Source organism: Macaca mulatta, chromosome 2 (assembly GCF_049350105.2).
Source record: "Macaca mulatta isolate MMU2019108-1 chromosome 2, T2T-MMU8v2.0, whole genome shotgun sequence".
Classification (NCBI taxonomy): domain Eukaryota; kingdom Metazoa; phylum Chordata; class Mammalia; order Primates; family Cercopithecidae; genus Macaca; species Macaca mulatta.
In genome coordinates this window covers 1,613,441-1,624,868 of record NC_133407.1, presented here as the reverse complement: position 1 = coordinate 1,624,868, position 11,428 = coordinate 1,613,441, and the positions used below count along the sequence as shown (strand labels likewise).

The 11,428-nt window shown below is 46.4% G+C and overlaps 1 protein-coding gene and 1 non-coding gene across 3 annotated transcripts in view; one reads left to right on the top strand and one right to left on the bottom strand.

The window, feature by feature from the left end:
• Window positions 1–964: 964 nt before the first annotated feature.
• Window positions 965–11,428, top strand: part of TFRC (transferrin receptor) — a 32,959-nt gene continuing 22,495 nt past the window's right edge. Inside the window, exons 1-5 of one of the 2 annotated variants that reach the window (XM_015132553.3) lie at window positions 965–1,021; window positions 6,020–6,078; window positions 7,772–7,973; window positions 8,987–9,182; window positions 11,256–11,405. In XM_015132553.3, coding sequence (XP_014988039.2) covers window positions 6,043–6,078; window positions 7,772–7,973; window positions 8,987–9,182; window positions 11,256–11,405 — 584 coding nt within the window. In that variant the 5' untranslated portion in view covers window positions 965–1,021; window positions 6,020–6,042. 2 annotated transcript variants of the gene reach the window in all.
• On the bottom strand, window positions 10,529–10,588 carry LOC114676560 (U7 small nuclear RNA). The gene has a single exon (XR_003727616.1). It is a non-coding gene; the product is annotated as a U7 small nuclear RNA (small nuclear RNA).

The following is an 11,428-nucleotide window of genomic DNA, read 5'->3' as shown; positions in this document are numbered from 1 at the left end:
TGCAGAGAATGGGAGTAAAGAGAAAGGCGGTGAGATAATCCCAAGTACTTTATCTTAGAGCAGAAAAAATAAAGGGAAAAGTAAAAGCCCAAGGCCGAGAAACAGATTTGCTTCTTAAAGGGCTGTTCTGTGTCCCTAAGGGCGCTGAAGGTCAGTTTATGTGCAATGCTTTTAAGGTCTGGGTTGGTTTCTTGCATTGTAGCTACTACCTCCCTGGCCTGCAGTTTACTGACCAGAGGGAGGGAGAGGGTGTGATTGTTTGGAAAGAGTTTAAACGGTGATAAGAATTGAATTTTGTTATGCCCTGCACAATCCAGTAACAGCAATAATGGCAATGAAAACGAAAGTTAATCTACAATCCTATCACCCGATTGTTTCTATTTTCCCTTTTATTCCCTCATGCATTAAACATTATGCAAAGCACTCCGCTACTCTTGGTTACAGTGCAGCTTGTATATATTCTGAACAAAAATTTGCATTTTGCTTTTCTTTTCCTTTTTGAATTTCTGAGGCTGCAAAATACATCTTCACAAGAGCGGCTTTAATGGTTACCTAACATTCCATCCTGCACATACATTTTAAGGAACTGCTGCAGTGCAAGTATCCAACATTTGAGCGTCAACGCCAACAGATTTGACCTTGCACTGCAGGGACTGGAGGTCGGTCAAGGTCAGGCGGAGGCTGCCAGGCTGCCAGGGTGGAGGAAGGCGCCGAGGCAGAGGCCAGCGCGCCCATCGCGCGGCTCCTCGGGGCACCTGCTGCCTTGGCGCCTTTTCCCTCTGCCTTCGCCTCGCCCGCAGCGCCCTCCGCGGAGGGCCCCGCCCGGTGCGCGCGCATCCCCGCCCCCAGGCGATCTGTCAGAGCACCTCGCCGAGCGTACGTGCCTCAGGAAGTGACGCAAGGCCCCGGGGGGCCGGGGGCGGGGCCAGGCTATAAACCGCCGGTTCGGGGCCGCCATCCCCTCAGAGCGTCGTGATATCGGGTGGCGGCTGAGGCGGCGCGGGACGGAGGACGCGCTAGTGTGAGTGACTGCGGGCTTCTAGAACGACGCCGACCCTCGTGGCCTCCCTTCGTCTTGCGGGGCTTGCTGGAGCGGCCGCTCCGCTGCTGTCCAGCAGCCACAGGGGACCGCGCGGGGAGCGGGAAGGCGGCCGCGGCCCCAGGCGGGGCGGCCGGGATGGAGCGGGGCCGCGAGCCTGTGGGGAAGGGGCTGTGGCGGCACCTCGAGCGGGGTCGGGCGGCTGTGCGGAGAGGCGTCCCTTCTCCTCTCGTCCCTTCTCCTCTCGTCCCTTCTCCTCTCGTCCCTTCGCCTCTCGTCCCTTCTCCTCTCGTCCCTTCGCCTCTCGTCCCTTCGCCTCTCGTCCCTTCGCCTCTCGTCCCTTCGCCTCTCGTCCCTTCTTGCCCGCCGCCTCAGTCACAGAGCGACGAATGGCTTCTCTTACTGCTCGGAGGACGAGAGCAGGTGTACCCCACGTCGCTCAGCCCCGCGGACTTCGGGTCCTCGCCCTTGCAGGCTGCAGGCCCTCGTGCGCGGGCTCCGGGCTGCGGGTCCGGGAGCGCGGGCGCAGTCCCGGTGCAGCTGCGCGGCGTGCGGCGTCGGGGAACACGTGGCTGCTCCAGGAAGTCGCCCCGGGGAATGGCTGGGATCCGTGGGTGACCTTGGGCTTGTAAACCTTCGCTTCCCCGGGCTCCGGGCCGGCCCCGCTCTCACTGCGGAAGGGGACAGAGCTGTCCCCGATTCGGTTACCTGGCGTGTTACAGGCATTAATTAGATACGGGCTTCTGTAAACTGACCCTTCGGCTCTGGTACCAGCTGGTCTCGCCACGCTCTGCCTGTTCGCCGTGTGTGGATTCTATTTTCTCAAGGCAGAATCCGGCGGAACGCCGCAGGTGTTGACATTAAGAATATTGCTAGCAGTTCTCACGACAAGACGGGAGCCATGGGAGTCTTATTGGTGAAAGACACTTGGAGATTAGCGGTGTGGTCAGAGGGCTGCGCTGTGTTGATGGGCGCCCGAGAGGCCGTTGTGTCACATTCTGCTGGACAGTTCTTTAAGGTTGGGAGGGTGGGTAAGAAAATACATTCTGATTCGGCTTTTTTCGGTTAACGCTTTCCCTCTGCTCACTGCTTGTAGAGACTTGGGTACGTCACTTATCCGGGGACTGGATTCTGCAGCTTTTTCCATTTTCTTCCCCGTTGATAAGAGGATTGAAGTAGGAAATTGTATTTGGCCACCCCATACTTGTATGCTAAGCTTACTGTGAAAATTAAGGTTAAGCTCTCTAGAGTGTTTGTGGACCCTGCTGGTCCCCCCACCCCCCGCCCTCAATTTTGGGTTACAGTATGCTTCTCAAGAAAATCCAGAGTTAAGATAATTTTTGTCATCGATATTGCAAGGTTATATAGAGCACGGCATCCTTCAATTTCCTTTGGATGTTCTTATCAAGTAATGGTGGCTGTAAACCTAGCCTGTGTTGAAGGTCGTTGGATACACAGCAGTTTGGCTAACTGTGCCCTCAGGCGAGGCAGTTACTTGCCTCTGATAATGTATTTACATGTCATGGAGCAAGGTTCCCAGCCAAACCTGAATTGGATCACAATCCAATTTATGTTAAAACTGATTCTTGGTTGGGTGCCGTGGCTCACTCACACCTGTAATCCCAGCACTTTGGGAGGCTGAGGCAGGCGGATCACCTAAGGTCAGGAGTTCGAGACCAGGCTGACTAACATGGTGAAAGCCTGCCTCTGCTAAAAATACAAAAATTAGCAGGGCATGGTGGCTCATGCCTGTAATCCCAGCACTTTGGGAGGCCAAGGCAGGCAGATCGCTTGAGGTGAGGAGTTCGAGACCAGCCTGGCCAACATGGGGAAAGCCCATCTCTACTAAAAATACAAAAATTAGCTGGGTGTGGTGGTGCACACCTGTAATCCCAGCCACTCAGGAGGCAGAAGCTTGAGAATCACTTTAACCTGGAAGTCAGAGGTTGTAGTGAGCTGAGATGGCACCACTGCACTCCAGCCTGGGCCACAGAACGAGATGCCATCTCAAAAACAAAAAAAGAACCTCCCTACTAAACCAGAAGAGTGGCTGGGATGGGAAAAGATTACTGGTCCAATGTTTTCATTATATTTTTCATATCATTTGGAATCTCATACATCAAGCATGCCCCAGTACTGTTAAATACAATATTTTTACTCATTATCAGGTCGTTCAATACCAGTTATTACAGGATAGGGAAGTCAGTCAGAGAAGGCTTCATAGAGATGGCCCTTGAGCTGAGCCTGGAAGAAATGAGGACCTCAAGGAACAGAGAAGAATGTTAGTGGGTAAAAAGATGGGCTGGATTCTGTCAGATTTTGGAGAAAATAGAGGGTAGTGAAGTGGTTAGGCAGTGAATGTGTTCCATTTCATAGTTCAAAATGTGGGGCTACGTTTTGCCTACCTGAACTTCATTATTAATGTGAAAAATTGAATTGTTGTTTTCAGTCACCATTGAGAACACCAAAGATACACAAGTAGCTTAGATTATTTATTTATTTATTTTTGACGGAGTTTCACGCTTGTTGCCCAGGCTAGAATGCAATGGCGCGATCTCTCCGCAACCTCCACCTCCCCTGGGTTCAAGTGATTCTCCCGCCTCAGCCTCCCCAGTAGCTGGGATTACAGGCATTCGCCACCACGCCCAGCTAATTTTGTATTTTTTTTAGTAGAGATGGAGTTTCTCCATGTTGGTCAGGCTAGTCTCAAACTCCCGACCTCAGGTGATCTGCTCGCCTCGGCCTCCCAAAGTGTTGCTGGGATTACAGGTGTGAGCCACCATGCCCGGCCATCGCTTTGTGTTCTTAAAATTAATTTAAAACTAGAAAACTTGAGGAATTATGGTTCAGATGAGTGTCAAACCTTGCAAGATGTTTTTTCCTGGAAAAGGATGATTAAAATTGGTTCAGGGTGGGGCCTTCCAGGTCTGCTCTAGTGATTGGGTCCTTACTGCTCTGGTGGTGGCAGTGATAAGCTTTTTGTAACAGAAGGGGCAAAAGATTGTGCTTCTGGCCAGGCGCAGTGGCTCACGCCTTGGGATGTTCTTGTCAAGTAACTAATCTTAGTACTTTGAGAAGCCAGGTGGGTGGATCACCTTAGGTCCAGACCACCCTGGCCAACATGGTGAAATCCTGTCTCTTAAAAATACAAAAATTAGCCGGGCATGGTGGCAGGCGCCTGTAATCCCAGGTACTCGGGGTCTGAGGTGGGAAAATCGCTTGAACCCAGGAGTTGGAGGTTGCAGTGAGCCGAGATCATGCTGTTGCACTCCTGCCTCAGCAACAAGACTGAAACTCTGTCTCAAAAAAAAAGATTATGCTTCTAAGAATATGACCCATTGCATATGGACGCTGGTCTTTAAAGCTTGGATTTAAAAATAAGTTTTTTTGTAATGGGTTTTAGAACTTTTTTTCTTTTTTTTTGAGATGGAGTCTCACTGTCCCCCAGGCTGGAGTGCAGTGGCGCCATCTTGGCTTACCACAACCTCTGCCTCCCGGGTTCAAGCGATTCTCCTGCCTCAGCCTCCCCAGTAGCTGGGATTACAGGTGCCCATCAGCCCGCCCAGCTAATTTTTGTGCTTTTAGTAGAGATGGGGGTTTTACCACCTTGGCCAGGCTGGTCTCTAACTCCTGACTTCGTGATCCACCTGCCTCAGCCTCCCAAAGTGTTGGGATTACAGGCGTTAGCCACCACGCCCGGCCAGAAAGCTTTTTCTTAATGCCAGTTATCATACCCTTTGCTTTACAGTTTGCATATACCTCACAGCTGGCTTTGTGCCGTGTGCGCGTTTAATATGCTCTCAGTGTACTCGTATGTAGGAAAAGCTTTAAAATAGTCCAATAAATGTCCATTTTGCAAATCTCAGGATCATATCACTTTCACGTATCTAGATGCCCTCAAACCGAAAATTCAGATTTCAGTTAAGGCCTTTAACTTAACATAGGACTTTGATTACAGAGATGTATTTTGCTTTGACAGAAGTTAAGGTTAATGTCTTAAATTTCCAGAGATGAGAATACAATTTCTATAACCCAGTAACCCATTTAACTTCACTTAGATTATCAATTTTCAGCCGTGAACAGGCCACTTAGTTTCTCTGATAAGTGGCCTCTTCATCTGTAAAATAGCAGATCTGTGTTTCGTGTTTCTTTTTGTGTCAAAGATCGAATCACTTGTAGAACTATTCAGTCAGAATCAGGATTTCTTCCCCTTTCCATTGAAGATGGTTTGTGGTGTTCGTAGCATAACTGGTCTTGTCTGCTTTAGTCTTAATTTTTTCAAGTGATAGTCTGTTGTCTTTTTGTGTGTGTCACTTTTTTTTTTTTTTTGAGACGGAATTTTGCTCTTATTGCCCAGGCTGGAGTGCAATGGTGTGATCTTGGCTCACCGTAACCTCCGCTCCCCGGGTTCAAGTGATTCTCCTGCCTCAGCCTCCCGAGTAGCTGGGATTACAGGTGCACACCACCATGCCCAGCTGATTTTTGTATTTTTAGTAGAGACAGGGTTTCACCATGTTGGTTAGGCTGGTCTCGAACTCAGGCTGGTCTCGAACTCCTGACCTCAGGTGATCCACCAGCCTCAGCCTCCCAAAGTGCTGGCATTACAGGCGTGAGCCACCGCACCCGGCAGTATGTGTCACTTCTTTGTCTACTCAGAGCATAGTGGTTCATACCTGTAATCGCAGCCCTTTGGGATGCCAAGGTGGGAGGATTGTTTGAGGCCAGGAGTTCAAGACCAGCCTGGGCAACATAGAGTGACCTTGTCTCTACAAAAAAAAAAAAAAAAGGAAATACATATATAACAAGTATTAAAAAGGATCACACTTAATTTAGTTGTCATGTAAATTGTGGTTAAATGCCTTTTCTAGAAAAGTGATAAGGTATTTTAAAAATTTGATACAACATTTAGCCTGGTAATAGAAAGTTCACTAATGTGATACAGTAGTATCTTTCTCAATAATTCTCTATTCTGATACCTAGGTTCTTCTGTGTGGCAGTTCGGGATGATGGATCAAGCTAGATCAGCATTCTCTAACTTGGTAAGATATTTTCAGTTGTATTTCTGTCTGCAAGAATGTGAAATATACAAGCATGACTTGAAGCATGAAATAATAACCCAAATCTATTATCAGGTATTCATTTACATTTGAATTGGTCTTGAGGCATAACTGATCCCACAGAGTTCAGCCTTCAATAGGGTTGATTATAGAAGGTCTTGGAAGAATTCTCAGCGTGGTTCTGGGTGTGGTAGAGGGGCAGCCGAGTAGACAAGGTGAACTAAAGAAAGCGCTGATCAAAATGTCTCCTTAGTGAGAGAGGTAAAAAGCAAAGTTGGCCGGGCGTCGCGGCTCACGCCTGTAATCACAGCACTTTGGGAGGCTGAAGTAGGTCAATCACCTGTGGTCAGGAGTTCAAGACCAGCCTGACCAACACGGTGAAACTCCATCTCTACTAAAAATACAAAAAGAAAAAAAAAAAAAATTAGTGGAGTGTCATGGCGCACGCCTGTAGTCCCAGCTACTCGGGAGGCTGAGGCAGGAGAATGGCTTGAACCTGGGAGGTGGAGGTTGCAATGAGCCGAGATCGCGCCACTGCACTCCAGCCTGGGTCACAGAGGGAGACTCCATCTCAAAAAAAAAAAAAAAAAAGACTGAATGAGGCCAAGTGTGGTGGCTCAGTCCTGTAATCCCAGCACTTTGGGAGGTGAGGCAGGAGGATCACTTGAGGAGTTTGAGACTTGCCTGGGCAACATAGCAATCCCATCTCTATTAAAAAAAAATGAAATTTTAAGAAACATTGAGTAGACAGTATGAGCGAAAGCTGAAAGAACATACAGAAAAGACAGCCATCCAGGACATGATGAAAAGGAGCCTAACTCTTGACACACTATCTAGACCTCAATTCTCTCTTTTATTTATTTATTTTTTGGGATGGAGTCTCAGCGTGGGCTCTTGTTGCCCATGTTGGAGTGCTCACCGCAACCTCCGCCTCCTGAGCTCAAGTAATTCTCCTGCCTTAGCCTCCTGAGTGGCTGAGATTACAGGCGTGCACCACCATGCCCAGCTGGTGTTTTGTTTTTTTTTTTTAAATTTTTAATTTTTAAATTTTTAAATTTTTTTATTTTAGTAGAGACGGGATTTCACCGTGTTGGTCAAGCTGGCCTCAAACTCCTGACCTCAAATGATCCGTCTGCCTTGGCCCCCCAGAGTGTTGGGATTACAGGCGTGAGCCACCGCGTCCGGCCTATTCTCTCTTTTCTGTCTTCTATCTTATGCTTAGTCAGAATTTCTGCTTATTTATAACCTTGTTTTATTCTTGTTCCCTGGCTCCCGCCAGCATCATGGTCTGGGTTACTGCATAGTATCCTAAAGTGATTTGTGCCCCTAGTCCCAGCTGCTCAGGAGACTGAGACAGCAGAATCAGTAGAGCCCAGGATTTTGAGGCTGCAGTGAGCTGTGATGACACCACTGCACTTCATCCTGGGAGAGAGAGGGAGACCTTGTCTCAAAAAAAAAAACCAAAAAACCATTTACAGAAAAGGAAAGACTGATTGAGAAGACCAGTGTGAACTAGCCCTTGACTGGGCCCAGGGAAGAATGTTGGTTTGAAAGGAAAACACTGAGGAATACATAGCAAGTCATAGTAATGGCCCAATAACAAGCATATACCTAAGCAAGCTTTTCCTAAACATTCCTGTGCCTGTTCTTCATCATGCCTTTTTCCCCAAAACAGTTTGGTGGAGAACCATTGTCATATACCCGGTTCAGCCTGGCTCGGCAAGTAGACGGCGATAACAGTCATGTGGAGATGAAACTTGGTGTAGATGAAGAAGAAAATACTGACAATAACACAAAGCCCAATGGCACAAAACCAAAAAGGTGTGGTGGAAATATCTGCTATGGGACTATTGCCGTGATCATCTTTTTCTTGATTGGTAAGAATGACCATTCCAAACTTCAATATTTTCCATAACCAACTCTGAGAAGTCTGTTATTTCAGTTCAGCATATAGTTATTTTGTGCCTTTTTGTTTTGTTTTGTTTTGTGACAGTCTTACTCTGTTGCCTAGGCTAGAATGCAGTGGCACCGTCTTGGCTCACTGCAACCTCTGCCTACCAGGTTTAAGCGATTCTTTGCGTTAGCCTCCTGAGTAGCTGGGACTATAGGGGCTCACCACCACACCCGGCTAATTTTTTTTTTTTTTTTTTTTTGAGATGGAGTCTGTCGCCCAGGCTGGAGTGCAGTGGCGTGATCTTGGCTCATAGCAACCTCTGCCTCCTGGGTTCAAGCGATTCTTTTGCCTCAGCCTCCTGAGGAGCTGAGACTACAGGTGTGCGCCACCACACCTGGCTAGTTTTTGTATTTTTAGTAGAGACGGGGTTTCACCATGTTGGGCAGGCTGGTCTCTAATTCCTGACCTTGTGATCCACCCACCTTGGCCTCCGAAGGTGCTAGGATTACAGACACGAGCCACTTCACCCGTCCACTTTGTGCCTTTTTAAGTCCCACTAGGAAGACAATCATGAGTAGATTCTATACCTGTCATTGAATTTAGTCTGGTTGGAGAGAGAGACCCATGAATTCTTTCAATACGACGAGCAAGTGTTTTCTTTTTATTTATGTATTTTTTTGTTTGCTACCACTCCACCAGGAAACAAATGTTACACTAAAACATATACACAGGATACTGGTGGTGTAGAAGCTCAGTCTGATGTTTCAAGGAGGTCTTTTGGAAAAAGTACCTATGTTTTGAATAGCTAGCTATTTGCAATAAAGCTAGTATACAGTTCATTAAGTGGCTTAAAGTATACAAAACTGAGATGCATTATATACTTTAAAACTACTTAGAATTTGAAAACCAGTATTTTCAAGGCTTACCTGAAAAGTATTAACAGGGATAGATCACAAGTGAAATTCTGAGTTCAGCTCTGGAACTTTGTCTCTTTAGGGTTTATGATTGGCTACTTGGGCTATTGTAAAGGGGTAGAACCAAAAACTGAGTGTGAGAGACTGGCAGGCACCGAGTCTCCAGCGAGGGAGGAGCCAGAAGAGGACTTCCCTGCGGCACCGCGCTTATACTGGGACGACCTGAAGAGAAAGTTGTCAGAGAAACTGGACACCACAGACTTCACCAGCACCATCAAGTGAGCATGAGCTACTTTGCAAGTATCTAGATGAGTAATTCAGGAATTATGATAGGCTGCAGGGAAACAATAATGGTGACACTGTGGGAATGGCTTTTCAGAGAAGACAAGACTTGCCATGTTTAGCTAAAGAGGGTGAGGGGCCTGTAAAGAACTGAAACTATACTGGTAGGAAAAAAGGTAGAACTTCTAGGGAGTCTCCTTTTTCTTAAAAAATTCATAGGCCCTTGATGTTTTCCCGATCTTTGTAGCTTATTGCTTGCTGTCATTCTTTGGCTCTGATTTTTCTTCTTAATCTCTTTTTTTTTTTTTTTTTTTTGTTTTTTGAGGAGTCTTGCTCTGTCGCCCAGGCTGGAGTGCAGTGGCACGATCTCAGCTCACCGCAAGCTCTGCCTCCTGCCTCAGCCTCCCGAGTAGCTGGGACTACAGGCGACCATCACCACGCCCGGCTAATTTTTTGTGTTTTTAGTAGACACAGGGTTTCACTGTGTTAGCCAGGGTGGTCTCGATCTCCTGACCTCGTGATCTGCCCGCCTTGGCCTTCCAAAGTGGTGGGATTACAGGTGTGAGGCACCGCGCCTGGCTCTTCTTAACCTCTTATAATGTTGTACTAAGCTCTCCTTTGTTGACAAGGGCATCAGTAGCTTTTCTCTTTTATGGGAAACAACACATGCCAGAAGTAGCCTTTTTCATCTTCTAGATCATGGGTAATTTAACTGCCTGACTTAAGTCTCTAGTGCTTCTTAGTTTCTGCTGATACTCACCCATTAACCCATAGGCCAATAAGTATCCAGAGACAGTGTCTCCCTCTGGTGGAGGCTGGAATACAGTGGTACGATCTCATCTCACTGCAGCTTCAACCTCCCAGGCTCAAACGATCCCGCCACCATAGCTTCCTGAGTAGCTGGGACTATAAGCACGCAGCACCACACCCAGCTAATTTGTTTTTTAAGAGACGGAGTCTCACCATGTCTTCCAGGCCGGTCTGTCCTTAGATTTTTATTTTTATTTATTTAGTTATTTATTTTGAGATGGAGTCTTCCTGTGTTGTCCAGACTGGAGTGTAGTGGCACGATCTCAGCTCACTGCAACCTCTGTCTCCCAGGTTCAAGTGATTCTCCTACCTCAGTCTCCTGAGTAGCTGAGATCACAGGCTTGTGCCACCACACTCTGCTAATTTTGTTTTTGGTAGAAACGGGATTTCACCATGTTGGCCAGGCTGGTCTCGAACTTCTGACCTCAGGTGACCGACCCTCCTGCCTTGGCCTCCCAAAGTGCTGGAATTACAGGTGTGAGCCACCACACCTGGCCAGATTTTTATTTTATATTTATTTATTTTATTTTTAATGGGCTTTCTGGCAAAAGCCAGAAAGCATGCTAGACAGATTCTAAGAGCTGTAACACTTGTCCATATAGTTTTACTATCTTTGCACATCCATGCCTCTGTGCAAATAATAAATTTATCTTTTCCTTTTTTCGAGCTTCCTATAGTTAGCGTGGTACTGTAATTCTTTAGTCTTAAGTTATGGCATTTTCTACTTCATCTAGTTGATGCTTTTGTGCTTATTTACTGTACACCAGATATTATGGATAAAGTGAGAATATAGTCCACCCCACAAACATGTGAGAACTAATATGCTGAGTAAATAGAAAGAGCGATGGGAGATCAGACCAAGGAGCAGCTTTGCTTCAGGGTATTCAGAAATGCTTCACAAGTAGGTGAAAATTGAAACTATGCACCCTGTTTAGCACAGTAGTACTATCTTAGATTTTATAATTGACTTTATAGTAGATCTCCTGGAAGCTACTCATTTCCCCTCAGCAGATACATTATGATGAGGCTCTTGAAGGGGTCCTTTATAGTGGGTAAAGAAGCTGTGAAGTTATAAATTAAGATTTGGGGCACAGTTTTTTTTTCTTAGTTTGTGTTAATCTAGAAGTTTTGGGTCACAGTTCGTTTATCTAAACTATGAGGGATAATATTTTGCTTTCAAAACAATTTGTTTAATCCTTGAGTTAAATGTTTATTTTAAATTAAACTTAAGTTTATTTAAAAGACATTTTCTCCTCCAGGCTGCTGAATGAAAATTTATATGTCCCTCGTGAGGCTGGATCTCAAAAAGATGAAAATCTTGCATTGTATATTGAAAATCAATTTCGTGAATTTAAACTCAGCAAAGTCTGGCGTGATCAACATTTTGTTAAGATTCAGGTCAAGGACAGGTATGTTGAAAGATGGTAAACTT